This window comes from Xyrauchen texanus, chromosome 4 (genome assembly GCF_025860055.1).
Source record: "Xyrauchen texanus isolate HMW12.3.18 chromosome 4, RBS_HiC_50CHRs, whole genome shotgun sequence".
Lineage (NCBI taxonomy): Eukaryota > Metazoa > Chordata > Actinopteri > Cypriniformes > Catostomidae > Xyrauchen > Xyrauchen texanus.
In genome coordinates this window covers 25,034,032-25,048,513 of record NC_068279.1, presented here as the reverse complement: position 1 = coordinate 25,048,513, position 14,482 = coordinate 25,034,032, and the positions used below count along the sequence as shown (strand labels likewise).

General features: G+C 37.9%; 1 protein-coding gene across 1 annotated transcript; it reads left to right on the top strand.

Annotated features, from left to right (window-relative positions):
* Positions 1 to 1,440: 1,440 nt before the first annotated feature.
* On the top strand, positions 1,441 to 8,089 carry LOC127640612 (pentatricopeptide repeat-containing protein 2, mitochondrial-like). Its single transcript, XM_052123268.1, has 10 exons — positions 1,441 to 1,574; positions 1,870 to 1,962; positions 4,306 to 4,435; positions 4,734 to 4,851; positions 6,304 to 6,382; positions 6,572 to 6,663; positions 6,768 to 6,881; positions 7,095 to 7,169; positions 7,248 to 7,361; positions 7,573 to 8,089. The coding sequence occupies exons 1-10, from the start codon at positions 1,463 to 1,465 to the stop codon at positions 7,795 to 7,797; spliced, it is 1,152 nt and encodes a 383-aa protein (XP_051979228.1). The 5' UTR covers positions 1,441 to 1,462; the 3' UTR covers positions 7,798 to 8,089.
* The last annotated feature ends 6,393 nt before the right edge of the window (positions 8,090 to 14,482 follow it).

The following is a 14,482-nucleotide window of genomic DNA, read 5'->3' as shown; positions in this document are numbered from 1 at the left end:
GTGAATGGTGACTGAGGCGGTCAGTTCTTAACATTCTTACTTTTTTTAAATAAATAAATAAAGGTTTGAAACAACAAAAGAGTGTGCAAATATTTATATAGTTTTCTTTTTTTCCCCCATAGGGAATTCCTCTTTTATCAGTTATATAACATTTGAGGTTCCGTTCAATTAAAGGCCTGTTTATATGGTTTCAGTGACTCTGTCTTCATACTCTGATGTGACCGTTACAGTAGCTATCACATATCTGCATTTGCTGCCTGTCTCAGAGAAGTGTTCATTTTTATTCATAAATAAATAAATAAAAGCTAATATCAGTTAAGGGAACACTATAGGCTAATGTCAAGAAAACACTCCCGATAACTCCAAAACTGCTAAACGTATTGTTAATCTGACATGGCAGAGGAGGCACAAGAACAGAAAAAGATACTCCTGTGAAGCTGCAATGCCCAGGTCAAAGCTTTGTGTTATGAATAGTTTTGTTAATTCTAATTTATAAATGAACACATGTACATGATATCCATGGCAGGAACAATGATGGAATTAAGTTGTGAATTTAATTTATGCTGATCAAAAATACACCATTTTATTTGAACACCGCTACTTTAGATCTCATCAATAATGCAATAGGGCACAAGTGAGTCTCAGCAGAATGGGGTGAGGTACTGTTGCTAAGGAAACACTCAGCAGACATAGTTATTCTGGAGTCCCACCAGAATAACCCAATGAGTCACACACATTTAGACAAATATGGCTAATGGCAGCGTGAATATTCTTTAAAACACGTGCATGATCGTGGAATAAATCATGATTCTAAAGTGCATCTAGGAAATCTCTAAGAGCCCTCTTATTAATTTTCCATGATTATCTCTAGATAGTAGAAAAAACATCTCCAATATGATTTGATTCTTGTAAAGACAACTTCTTGAGGCTGGTCAACGGCTATTATTAATACATCAGTTATTAACACCCCTCATTTCAAAATATATAGTAATCGTTTACATGTTTAGTCTCTAATCAGTAGCGCCACCTGCTGTTTGAGATGCGCGCATTGCCTTGAAACGGGGTAAATACAGCATTGAGATCATCAACACAGAGAAAGCAAAACCATTTTAAAAAAAACTAAAACATTTTAAAAAGTATTAAAACACAATCACAATATTTTCTGAACAAGCTATTGGTTAATTGTGTTAAGAATAATAACAGGCATTCTGTCAACAGGAGAGCGCCATGTTGGAATATTCCAATTTCCCTTAACGGGGGTGTCGGGTTTATTAACAGGTCTTTATTTATCTGTATCAACAAAACTCTATGTTTTCCCTTCATGTGCTCTTAAACTAAGAATATTTTATTTAAAAAAAATAATAATAATCTAATGAATTCAACCAGCTAAAATATTCATTCGCATTTGTTGTCCTCAGAAATAGTCCACAGTGTGCCACACTGTGTGTGAGTGAGCTCAGACATGGCGCTGCGAGGACTTAGCGGTTGTGCTCGCGTTTTACTGACCGATGCATCAAAAGCAGCAGTGCTTCGAGGCGCCCTACAGTCACACTGTTTCAAATGTCGAGATGGAGGTATTTACAATTGATGCGTGCATAATGCTTTCTTTGTTTTGTCTTACTCTAGCCAAACATACAAAAGCAAGTGGCTAGTGTCCAAGGCCAATGTCATTTGGGAGACTATTTTGATCTCGGAAATGTTTTTATTCAAAGTTGTCATTTACACAAATGCACAATTACTATTTCTCTCGGCTGTGATACTTTAAGTAAACAAAATGTTAAAACTAGTCTTGCCGGTGTGAAATTGCCGCTGACAGTTCAGTCATTTGATGTAAAAAGAACGTTTACAAACGTGTGTCACTCTTTTCAGCAAAACGCCATCTCTTGTCTGAAGATGTGGTGAAGCTGCAGGATTTCCAGCAGAGAAAAGTCGCTGTTGCACACCAAGTGTCAGGATCAAAGGGCAGGCATTGTTTGGCATGATTTTAATACCTTAGTACCCTGAGCACTCTCTGGACAGTGATTCCCAGTGCAGAAATAATTTACCCCAAAATGATAATACTCATTCAAGTACTGAAATCGTTCACCCCAAAATGATAATTCTCATCCATTTCATTTTTTATTTTACTGACCCTTATGTCGCCTCAAACTCGCGTGACGTTCTTACTTCTCTGAAACACTAACAAAGGTATTTTGATGGAGATACAGTGAGGAAAATAAGTATTTGAACACCCTGCTATTTTGCAAGTTCTCCCACTTAGAAAACATGGAGGGGTCTGAAATTGTCATCGTAGGTGCATGTCCACTGTGAGAGACATAATCTAAAAAAAAAAAATCCAGAAATCACAATGTATGATTTTTTAACTATTTATTTGTATGATACAGCTGCAAATAAGTATTTGAACACCTGTCTATCAGCTAGAATTCTGACCCTCAAAGACCTGTTAGTCTGCCTTTAAAATGTCCACCTCCACTCCATTTATTATCCTAAATTAGATGCACCTATTTGAGGTCATTAGGTGCATAAAGACACCTGTCCACCCCATACAATCAGTAAGAATCCAACTACTAACATGACCAAGACCAAAGAGCTGTCCAAAGACATTAGAGACAAAATTGTACACCTCCACAAGGCTGGAAAGGGCTACGGGGAAATTGCCAAGCAGCTTGGTGAAAAAAGGTCCACTGTTGGAGCAATCATTAGAAAATGGAAGAAGCTAAACATGACTGTCAATCTCCCTCGGACTGGGGCTCGTGGGGTCTCAATGATCCTAAGAAAGGTGAGAAATCAGCCCAGAACTACACGGGAGGAGCTGGTCAATGACCTGAAAAGAGCTGGGACCACCGTTTCCAAGGTTACTGTTGGTAATACACTATGACGTCATGGTTTGAAATCATGCATGGCACGGAAGGTTCCCCTGCTTAAACCAGCACATGTCAAGGCCCGTCTTAAGTTTGCCAATGACCATTTGGATGATCCAGAGGAGTCATGGGAGAAAGTCATGTGGTCAGATGAGACCAAAATATAACTTTTGGTCATAATTCCACTAACCGTGTTTGGAGGAAGAAGAATGATGAGTACCATCCCAAGAACACCATCCCTACTGTGAAGCATGGGGGTGGTAGCATCATGCTTTGGGGGTGTTTTTCTGCACATGGGACAGGGCTGACTGCACTGTATTAAGGAGAGGATGACCGGGGCCATGTATTGCGAGATTTTGGGGAACAACCTCCTTCCCTCAGTTAGAGCATTGAAGATGGGTCGAGGCTGGGTCTTCCAACATGACAATGACCCGAAGCACACAGCCAGGATAACCAAGGAGTGGCTCTGTAAGAAGCATATCAAGGTTCTGGCGTGGCCTAGCCAGTCTCCAGACCTAAACCCAATAGAGAATCTTTGGAGGGAGCTCAAACTCCGTGTTTCTCAGCGACAGCCCAGAAACCTGACTGATCTAGAGAAGATCGGTATGGAGGAGTGGGCCAAAATCCCTCCTGCAGTGTGTGCAAACCTGGTGAAAAACTACAGGAAACGTTTGACCTCTGTAATTGCAAACAAAGGCTACTGTACCAAATATTAACATTGATTTTCTCAGGTGTTCAAATACTTATTTGCAGCTGTATCATACAAATAAATAGTTAAAAAATCATACATTGTGATTTCTGGATTTTTTTTTTAGATTATGTCTCTCACAGTGGTCATGCACCTATGATGACAATTTCAGACCCCTCCATGATTTCTAAGTGGGAGAACTTGCAAAATAGCAGGGTGTTCAAATACTTATTTTCCTCACTGTATATATGTGTGTGTGTGTGTGTTTATAGAAATACAATACAATGGGGTCCAACATTTTCTTTGACATAATTGCAGCATAAAGGTAACACATACAATCCATACATCAGGCCAAGGGGACTGCAGATGCCAAAATTTATATTTTACATTTTGGTCAGTTTCTCACCCAAAACTGATCGTATCACTTCTGAAGACATGGATTAAACCACCCAAATTGTATGGATGACCTTTCTGCTGCCTTTATGTCCTTTTTGGAGCTTGAAAGTGTTTTCTTGCAAGTATTGACTTGCATTGTATAGACAAAAACACCTCTGTCCTCGTCCTCTAACTCTCCTATCTCCATCAAAATATCGTTGATTGTGTTCAGCAGAGGAAAGAAAGTCATACTAATTTGAGTATGCATTAAGGTGAGTAAACGATTTAAATTAATTATCATTTTTCGGTGATCTATTCCTTTTACAATCAGAACTGAATATGTAATTTTCTCTTTTCCCTGAATATCACCTGTTTTTACAGGTTATTATTTTGATACCGTTAATAAGAAAATTGAGAAAAATGAGCTAATCTTGAAGGATGAATTGAAACTTCTTCTGCATTTATGCCAGTCTGCTGAAGATGTTATCACGACTAGAAATGCTATTTACAGGTAAAAATGTGACTACATCCATTATTCCTCATATAGGGCTATGAACATCTTTTAGAGTACTGACATATAATTTTACCTAGAAAGAAATGCTGTTGGAATTTAAAACGTTTTGAATTTAAAGTGCTTATTAGATCATAAATCATAATAAAGAAATTAAGCAAGACTAAATATTTTTCTATTTTTACTGTTTCTATTTAAAACACTTTAATTAGAGATTATGCATAGATTAAAAGATATAGGGATGCATTTGAATTTGTATGATAGCACTGTTACCTGTATATCTCTGTTTCTATGGTAGGTACCATAAAGAGAATCGTAACATGGCGTTTGGTGAATTCAGGTTTGGCCCTCTATTTATGAGGTTATGCTATGAGCTGGGTTTAGAGGAGCTGGCAGCCACAACTATTACAGATCCGGTACTTGCCCATGAACTCACAATGTACATATCCATTGTTGTTTTCTAGATGAGCAATACATAATATACTGTTTTAAATCAGCTGTTCTCAACCTTTTGACTCCAAGACAATATTTAAAGGCCGCCACCCCCATAGACTAGTAGTGAAAAAAAAAAAATATATATATATATATATACACTCACCTAAAGGATTATTAGGAACACCTGTTCAATTTCTCATTAATGCAATTATCTAATCAACCAATCACATGGCAGTTGCGTCAATGCATTTAGGGGTGTGGTCCTGGTCAAGAGAATCTCCTGAACTCCAAACTGAATGTCAGAATGGGAAAGAAAGGTGATTTAAGCAATTTTGAGCGTGGCATGGTTGTTGGTGCCAGACGGGCCCGGTCTGAGTATTTCACAATCTGCTCAGTTACTGGGATTTTCACGCACAACCATTTCTAGGGTTTACAAAGAATGGTGTGAAAAGGGAAAAGCATCCAGTATGCGGCAGTCCTGTGGGCGAAAATGCCTTGTTGATGCTAGAGGTCAGAGGAGAATGGGCCGACTGATTCAAGCTGATAGAAGATTTCTGAGACATTCAGATGGTAGAGTCAGTATTTGGCGTAAACAGAATGAGAACATGGATCCATCATGCCTTGTTACCACTGTGCAGGCTGGTGGTGGTGGTGTAATGGTGTGGGGGATGTTTTCTTGGCACACTTTAGGCCCCTTAGTGCCAGTTGGGCATCGTTTAAATGCCACGGCCTACCTGAGCATTGTTTCTGACCATGTCCATCCCTTTATGGCCACCATGTACCCATCCTCTGATGGCTACTTCCAGCAGGATAATGCACCATGTCACAAAGCTTGAATCATTTCAAATTGGTTTCTTGAACATGACAATGAGTTCACTGTACTAAAATGGCCCCCACAGGCACCAGATCTCAACCCAATAGAGCATCTTTGGGATGTGGTGGAATGGGAGCTTCGTGCCCTGGATGTGCATCCCACAAATCTCCATCAACTGCAAGATGCTATCCTATCAATATGGGCCAACATTTCTAAAGAATGCTTTCAGCACCTTGTTGAATCAATGCCACGTAGAATTAAGGCAGTTCTGAAGGCGAAAGGGGGTCAAACACAGTATTAGTATGGTGTTCCTAATAATCCTTTAGGTGAGTGTATATATAAAACATACTTAAACATGATTCATTTCATTATTATAAAAGTTTCAGGAAATTTCTGTTGATATGGTATAGGCCTACATTTAGATTTTCTTATGCTGTTTTTAACATTTTGATTAAGTTTGTTTATTTTTATGTAACCTTTTTTTTTTTTTTTTTTTTTTGCATATATAGTTTACTTTTTCGTCATCTTGCAGGTCCCCTCATTGAGAGCCACTGGTTTAGATTGTACTAACAACTATGCATAACTCTGATATTTGCTTTTCCTTCCTTCCCTTGCATAGGCTCTGAAAGGATTCTTTTCAGACTCCACATCATTTAATATCGCCATGGACATGCTTTTCATTAAAGGATGCTATGAAAGTGAGTTTTTCAGTTTATCTCTTTATTCTAAAGCAGCAATGTAAATTATGGGTCAGTCAGAGAGTTATACTGTCCTCCAGTTTGTTTCAGTTGCCTTTCACATTGGTTTAAATGTTTTGCATTGTCGTTGAGATAATGAACTGATATGTCTCTTATTTTAATAATGTGTGAGAGACCATGTTTTTACAGGTGGCCTAGAGGTGGTTGGAGAGATGAAGAAACAAGGAGTGCCATTCAACAAAGACACCTTCATACTAGCCTTTGCCACTTGCTATAAACTGGTAAGGGCAAGTCATATGCATGTCAAAGTGTTTTATTGAAGAAAATGTATTAAAACCAAAGCATTAGATGCAAATATATGTGTCCCTGTGTCTTGGGATTGCAGAACACTTCAAAGTCATATCATATCTGTTTGGCCCTGTTGGAAGAAGGTCAGACAAAGGGCAGCCTCATCCCTCGGCATGCCTATTGCTTTGCATCTGCCCTTGCTCTTAAACACGTAAGCTGATTAAGATCCCTCACAATCCTGTTTCAAATTATAGGATTTAAGTAAGGTTTATATTTTACACTAATATATGCTACATCAGTTCATTTTAATTAGTCCTGATGGGTGTGATTTTAGTAGACAAATGGCATTTAAGTGTTGAAAATTGTCATTAAATCACAATGTTTGAGAGATGAACAATACATCTCACAATTTGATACATTTTAGAATGATGTGGAGAGAGCCCAGACAATCTACTCTCAGATCATGAGCATAGACAGTCGACTTTGCCAGAACTTAAGGGTAAGTTAAATTTTTTTGTTTGATATCTGAATGAGTGCTTTAAATTGAGCTTTTAATGTGTAACAACTCTGTTTCTAGGTGCTCATATTGGCTATGACAGGGTCCATGAAAGATGCAATCTCTGCCCTCACAACAGCTTTAGTGTCCAAGACTCCAGTATTTGTGAAAAAAACAGAGTTCTCCCAGGAAGTGGTGAGACCTCGAGTATATTATTGGTTCTAAAAACAAGCACATAATACTGATAGCACACCAGGTCCTCAATTAAAAAAATATTAATTTAACTCTAGTATCAAAATCATTAAAAGTAAAACAAATAAATAGATCGCTAAGCATGTTTTCCTACCTTTCCCTTTCGCTTTATCTTTCTCTTTGGGCCGCCTTCTGCCTGCTTCTGGTCTCCCAGGTTAATGTATTGAGGAAGAAGAGTACTAATGGACTGTGGGAGAAGAAGGTGGAGCAGGTGGTGAGGCAGTTAGAAGAGGCTGGCCAGATCACAGAGCAGACCCTGGATGATTTCCTGTGTCACACCCCGTCAGGGAAAAGGAGGCCTTTGGGAGTAATGGAACAGGAAAGAATGACCAGTCAAAGGACTCGTAGACCTTTGCAGTCCACACTACTGTCAGAGTGAACACTAACTGAACAGGACTCTCAGCTTTAGTGTGCACTATTATAAGAGTGAAGGTCCTTGATCAACACACTCTGAAGATGGCACATCCAAGCTCAGGCTTTGGTTTCATCTACCTCCTTTTATATCAAGACAACCTACTGTTACCTTCAACTTTTGAAGTCATTTAAAGATTTAAAATCACAATGTTTTTTTGGGATGCTGTAAATGATTATTCTTTTTATTTGTGAAATATAAAGGAGGTTTGAATAGAGTTGTGAACTCTTCATTTCCCAGAGGATATTCAGTTGTCATAACCCTGCTTATGAGCAATATAAAATACTTCAAAATATTAAAAAACACTGATAATCAGTGTCACTGTAAAAATCATTCATGTCTTTTCTAAACAAAACATGAAATCCAAGTGGTTCTGCTAGAAGATAATTGTTTGCTTAAAGGGATAATTGACCCAAAAATGAAAATTATCTAATTTCTTACCTCATGATATCCCAGATGTGTATGATTTTCTTACTTATGCAGAACACAAATGATTTTTAGAAAAATATTTCAGCTCTGTCGGGCCATACAATGCCAAAATGTTTACGCTCCAAAAAGCTCATAAAGGCAATAATAGAAAATCCATAAGATTCCAGTGTTTAAATGCAGTTTTCAGAAGTGATATGACAGGTGTGGGTGAGTAACCGACACAAGTAGAATGTAAAAGTGATCCTTTTCTCACCCACACCTGTCATATCACTTCTGAAGATATTGATTTAACCACTGGAGTCTTATGGATTAATTTTATGTTGCCCTTATGTGATTTTTGGAGCTTCAAAATTTTGGCACCCATTCACTTGCATTGTTTGGCCAAAAAGAGCTGAGAAATATTTCTAAAAATCTTCATTTGTGCTCTGCGAAAGAAAGTAAGTTGCATCCATCTGGGATGGCACAAGGGTGAGTAAATTATGAGAATTTTAATTTTTGGGTGAACTATTCCTTTAACATGTTTATTTTTTGTATGTGGCCAGGGTAAGGTCTTACACATGCAAGAGTTGTTTGAAAACATGTTCTTATTCTTCTAGAGTATTATATTAGTACAAAATCAGCATTTAAACGTTTTTACTATAGTCTACATGGAATTTAAGTGCAACATCAAAATGATGTGTGAGAGGGATTGCCTTTTCTAAAAAATCTAAAAAGGGAAATATTTAACTAAAATTACTTCTTTTGAAGACGTTAGATCAGTTTAAAGCATTGCTTCTGTACAAATTCACCGCATTCAACATTAAATTTCAATTTTTGTCATTATAAGACTTTTAAATCGCCTGTTGTAAGCAACGTTCCGTTATTATAGTCCAAAGGTTTAGCCTATTTGTAAGGTATTGTGGACCGTGTTTAAGACTTTTATAGTCTATTTCTGATTTCTTTAAAATCATGGACGACTGACATGTGCGAACAGTGAAGTATTCTATCACTAAGCTACTGGCTGGCGAAAAAAGATGCTTGACGCATGAGTAGATGTATTTTTAACCGCAAAATATAGGTTTATTTCATTGTATATATCTGACATTTATGACACAACCCTTTTGGTGTTTCTACACTAGAGGGCACGCAAAATAATTTTGCCAGTGAGAAATATGAACTGGGTTTGAATGTTATTTTAGACTGTGATGAAATTGAAAGAACGGTAAATCTCAGAATGTTGTTCGCGTTCCCCCATAGTCGCGTAGCCTACCCAAGTTTGGGAAACACTGCCTTAGAAGTTTTAACAATTTTATATGATGTACATTTGTATTTTTTGCATCAGTGCTGTTGCAAAAGAAAATGGGCATATTGTAAAACCTGTTAACCGCGATTTTGTTCTCTGGCGTTAATCTAACATCAAAAACTCTCACCGTGGCATACCTACAATGAATATACTTTTTGTATTTATTTATCTGTGCATAAACACAGTGTCCCTCTCAATGCTCTAACCAATTCTACGCCATTGCCTAGCCCAACACAAGTAAAGCTAATCTAGCTAGACAAAAAAATTAGAAAAGTCCTGTGATTGCCAATGCAGTATCTTTGAAATCGTTGTCCTATAATTTTTACATGACCACTTAAGAAGTCATTCTGGAGGAGCGGCAACCCTCAAATCATTTTGACTTGGAACAGTGTTAAGACAATAAGATTGTGTCATCTGGGATGACCACCATTACCCACATATACACTGTAAATGATTTATGTTGTTTTCACAATATTATTGCTGTAATATCAGTGAAAGTTTATTGTAGAAACACTTTACAGTATGTTGCTGTAAATTTGATAGCTATAACAATATTATTGCTGTATTATCAGTGTAAGTTTATTGTAGAAACAGTTTACAGTAGGTTGCTATAAATTTGATAGCTATAACAATATTATTGCTGTATTTCCAGCTTTGTCTTACTGTAGAAACTATTTAAAGAAAAGTTGCTGTCCATTTATGCTATTCTTTGGGAAAAAAAACAGAGCTGGAAAATAATTACAGTAATCTCATATTACTGTTAAAGTGAATGCAGTAATATTCCAACAGACAAGCCTGACAGAGGACGTTTTTTCGGTTTATTGTGGTAATTTCAGTTTAGGCAATTTATAATACATCGTTTTATAAGGTAAGGCATTTAGAATATTTAAAAAGTTAAATATGTCCTCATAAGGTTAATACACAATTTCGTGGGTGGGAGACAGGGTATGATGTCCCTCCCAATGATAAATAATATGTAAAATGTATTAAATCAATACCCATGAGATGTTTTTACTTTGCTTTCTATTCCTTACTTCAGTCTGAGCCTTGGAGAACCGTGAACCAGGTGAGTGCTAAAATGTTGTTCAATATCTTAAAGTTGTCTATTTTTAAATATTATAATTTTTTCCCTCAAATGTGAAGATATTCGTTTTAGCATTAAATTATCGGTGGTGATTTTTTTTAGATAAAGGGTAGCTTTAACGACGTTTTAGCCAGTTAGCCAAATACTAGTTATCACAAGGTTCACTATTAATATTAGTTAATAATTTCAAGTTTAGAGTAATCGATGTTCTTGTTTGTGATCATGTATTGTGTGTACACATCGTGTGCGTGTGGCGTGTCACGAGGCCTCATATACATCGCTCCTACACCTACAAGGCTGTGTTCAAAATCGCCCTATTACACTTATGTAATGCACGATTTGAAGGGACATTTATAAAGAGAGTACAGCCGATGTACACTCACCTAAAGGATTATTAGGAACACCATACTAATACTGTGTTTGACCCCCTTTCGCCTTCAGAACTGCCTTAATTCTACGTGGCATTGATTCAACAAGGTGCTGAAAGCATTCTTTAGAAATGTTGGCCCATATTGATAGGATAGTATCTTGCAGTTGATGGAGATTTGTGGGATGCACATCCAGGGCACGAAGCTCCCATTCCACCACATCCCAAAGATGCTCTATTGGGTTGAGATCTGGTGACCGTGGGGGCCATTTTAGTACAGTGAACTCATTGTCATGTTCAAGAAACCAATTTGAAATGATTCGAGCTTTGTGACATGTAGCCATCAGAGGATGGGTACATGGTGGCCATAAAGGGATGGACATGGTCAGAAACAATGCTCAGGTAGGCCGTGGCATTTAAACGATGCCCAATTGGCACTAAGGGGCCTAAAGTGTGCCAAGAAAAATCCCCCACACCATTACACCACCACCACCACCAGCCTGCACAGTGGTAACAAGGCATGATGGATCCATGTTCTCATTCTGTTTACGCCAAATTTTGACTCTACCATCTGTATGTCTCAACAGAAATCGAGACTCATCAGACCAGGCAACATTTTTCCAGTCTTCAACTGTCCAATTTTGGTGAGCTCTTGCAAATTGCAGCCTCTTTTTCCTATTTGTAGTGGAGATGAGTGGTACCCGGTGGGGTCTTCTGCTGTTGTAGCCCATCCGCCTCAAGGTTGTGCATGTTGTGGCTTCACAAATGCTTTGCTGCATACCTCGGTTGTAACGAGTGGTTATTTCAGGCAAAGTTGCTCTTCTATCAGCTTGAATCAGTCGGCCCATTCTCCTCTGTCCTCTAGCATCAACAAGGAATTTTCGCCCACAGGACTGCCGCATACTGGATGTTTTTCCCTTTTCACACCATTCTTTGTAAACCCTAGAAATGGTTGTGCGTGAAAATCAGAGCAGATTGTGAAATACTCAGACCGGCCCGTCTGGCACCAACAACCATGCCACGCTCAAAATTGCTTAAATCACCTTTCTTTCCCATTCTGACATTCAGTTTGGAGTTCAGGAGATTGTCTTGACCAGGACCACACCCCTAAATGCATTGAAGCAACTGCCATGTGATTGGTTGATTAGATAATTGCATTAATGAGATATTGAACAGGTGTTCCTAATAATCCTTTAGGTGAGTGTATACTTAACGGTTAGTGGATAAACGGGCAGTGAATTCCCGCGTCTCGGCAGCCCTACAGACGTTCACAGGGTTCGATTTCGCTCTCTCGTTTTCACTCACTCCTTCAAGTGAACTATATTAGTTTATTAGAAATACAGTACATAACGACGGTATAGGGGCGATTTGTGATACAGCCACTGCCTACGGTTAGTTTTATATTTGATATTTGCCAAAATGGCCATTATATTTCCCGTTTTTATTACTTTGAGTGCTTCTCGTTTCCTTTCCTCGTGTCTTAGCTCCATTCCCTTAGGATGCGAGGGAAGGACATGTGCGTCCTTCCTCGCTCTTCATTATACAAGTAATAAATGAAATTATCAACAGATAAAATAATTCATATAAGCATTACATTATTTCATTTTCAAAAAGTATGTTAACGTTTTTGCTATTTTTAAGTTGCATTTAAGCATTTAAGTTTTTCATTTCTTTCAGCGTGCATGTAGTTGTTCAACATTGCAGCGTGCTGATGCGTATCTCTCCTTCTGTTAATACAGAGGTAAGTAATGTTCAACTATCAAAGAAAGCATTACAATTCATAAAATGAGGGTGGTTTTAACTTTGTAAAGTCTGATTTATACTTCTGCGTCGAACCTATGCCGTAGCCATGTTGTAGGCCTAAACTGTGCGTTGCACTGTAGCCTACGGCGTAGCGTGACGTGCACCTCTCCAAAAATTTAACAACGTGGACCGCAAGCGATGTGATTGGTCTGCTAGAAATAAAATCTGCGATAGGTGTGTGTGTGTGTGTTTATAACACAATCTGTAGTTAGTCCTGAGATTCTTTATGTTAGTGAATAAATGCATAGACACAGGGCCTAAAACTAACGTTTTGCCACACCTGCCAATGGCCGGTGACAAGAAAACTTACCAGCCATAAATATTTGTTACTGGCCATGAAACGATTTTTGTAAAAACAGGTAGTAATGACACCAACATTTTAGATACCAGTGAAAATTCGCAATTCTCTATTCCAATTTCGATACCACAGCTAAAACTACTAGCCTAACAAATATAAATGTATTAAAGACAAGTAAACAGTCAGTAATAAAATAAGAACTAAGCAAAATAGAATAAGAATTACTAGCAAAAGCACAAATAATACAATATAACAAAGATACAAATGAAATAAACTGTGCTTTTCATGTTTTTCAGTTAGGTCTAAAAGTAGTTTTCAGGTACAAAAATGTAATGAAGCAAAAACTGTATAGTCTGCATACATTAAACATCCTTATTAATGCATCCTTATTACGCTTACAAAAGTTATGCAGTCAAGAGCAGTGAGTGATTTTTTTTCTTTGTCCTTTGTTGTTTGATTACATTAAAAACAGACAGCAGCAGGAATATTAGGATGCTGTCACTTTAAGAGCAAATGTACGAATCTAATATAATGATACATTACGTTCACTTAAGACATAACCGACTATGTTTATGATACTCACAATGTTTGACAATTTTGTGTGAATTTGTCCACTCAATTGCAAGACATGAAAGAGAGCTCAGTTTAGTTTTCACATGCTGTGTATCAGTAACGAAATGAGCTCCATTTCGCGTCATCTTGTCAAAGCTTAAATATTAGTAACAATGAAGCGCTGGCCTGTCAACTGTGCTGAGCGTCGTTCACATTTGTTCACGTTCATGCATTGTTAGAATTCATAAAAATGTTACCAGCCAACTGGTGAGTGACACCGTTTCATATACTTGCCAACGCAGATTTTTACTCGCATTTGGCGCTTGGCGAGTGTTAATTTTAGGCCCTGCATAGATCCGCTGTTAATGTACTTCTAATGGTAGAACTTTTGTTAAGCGTGCCAGAGGTTCTGGGTTCTAATCCACCAATTTATAGTTTGTTTTTTATTTTTTTCTCATTAACGCCAAAGATGTTCATCAGTGATTGTATATCAAGAGCAGGTACACGTTTGGGTCCATTTTGTTTTGTTATTTCAATGGAACGAAAAGAGAGTCTCCGCAACGGCACGAGCCACTGCTACTGATAAAAGTGACACTGAGCACTCGGAATGATTTCAAAAGCGCATTCCAGCACCAGATCACCTCTTATTTAACTCTGCTAGTCAACTAGAAATGTATAATTTGAACTATGTACAACAATTCAAGCTGCAAGAAAATTTGCTGTCTATTTGCCACCATCACTGTTGCTGCTTCTCCGACAACGTACATAATAAGCTGCTTCTTCTTCAGCTTTTGCCTTGATACTGTGGGTTACACCATCAACATGCCCATGGCCACT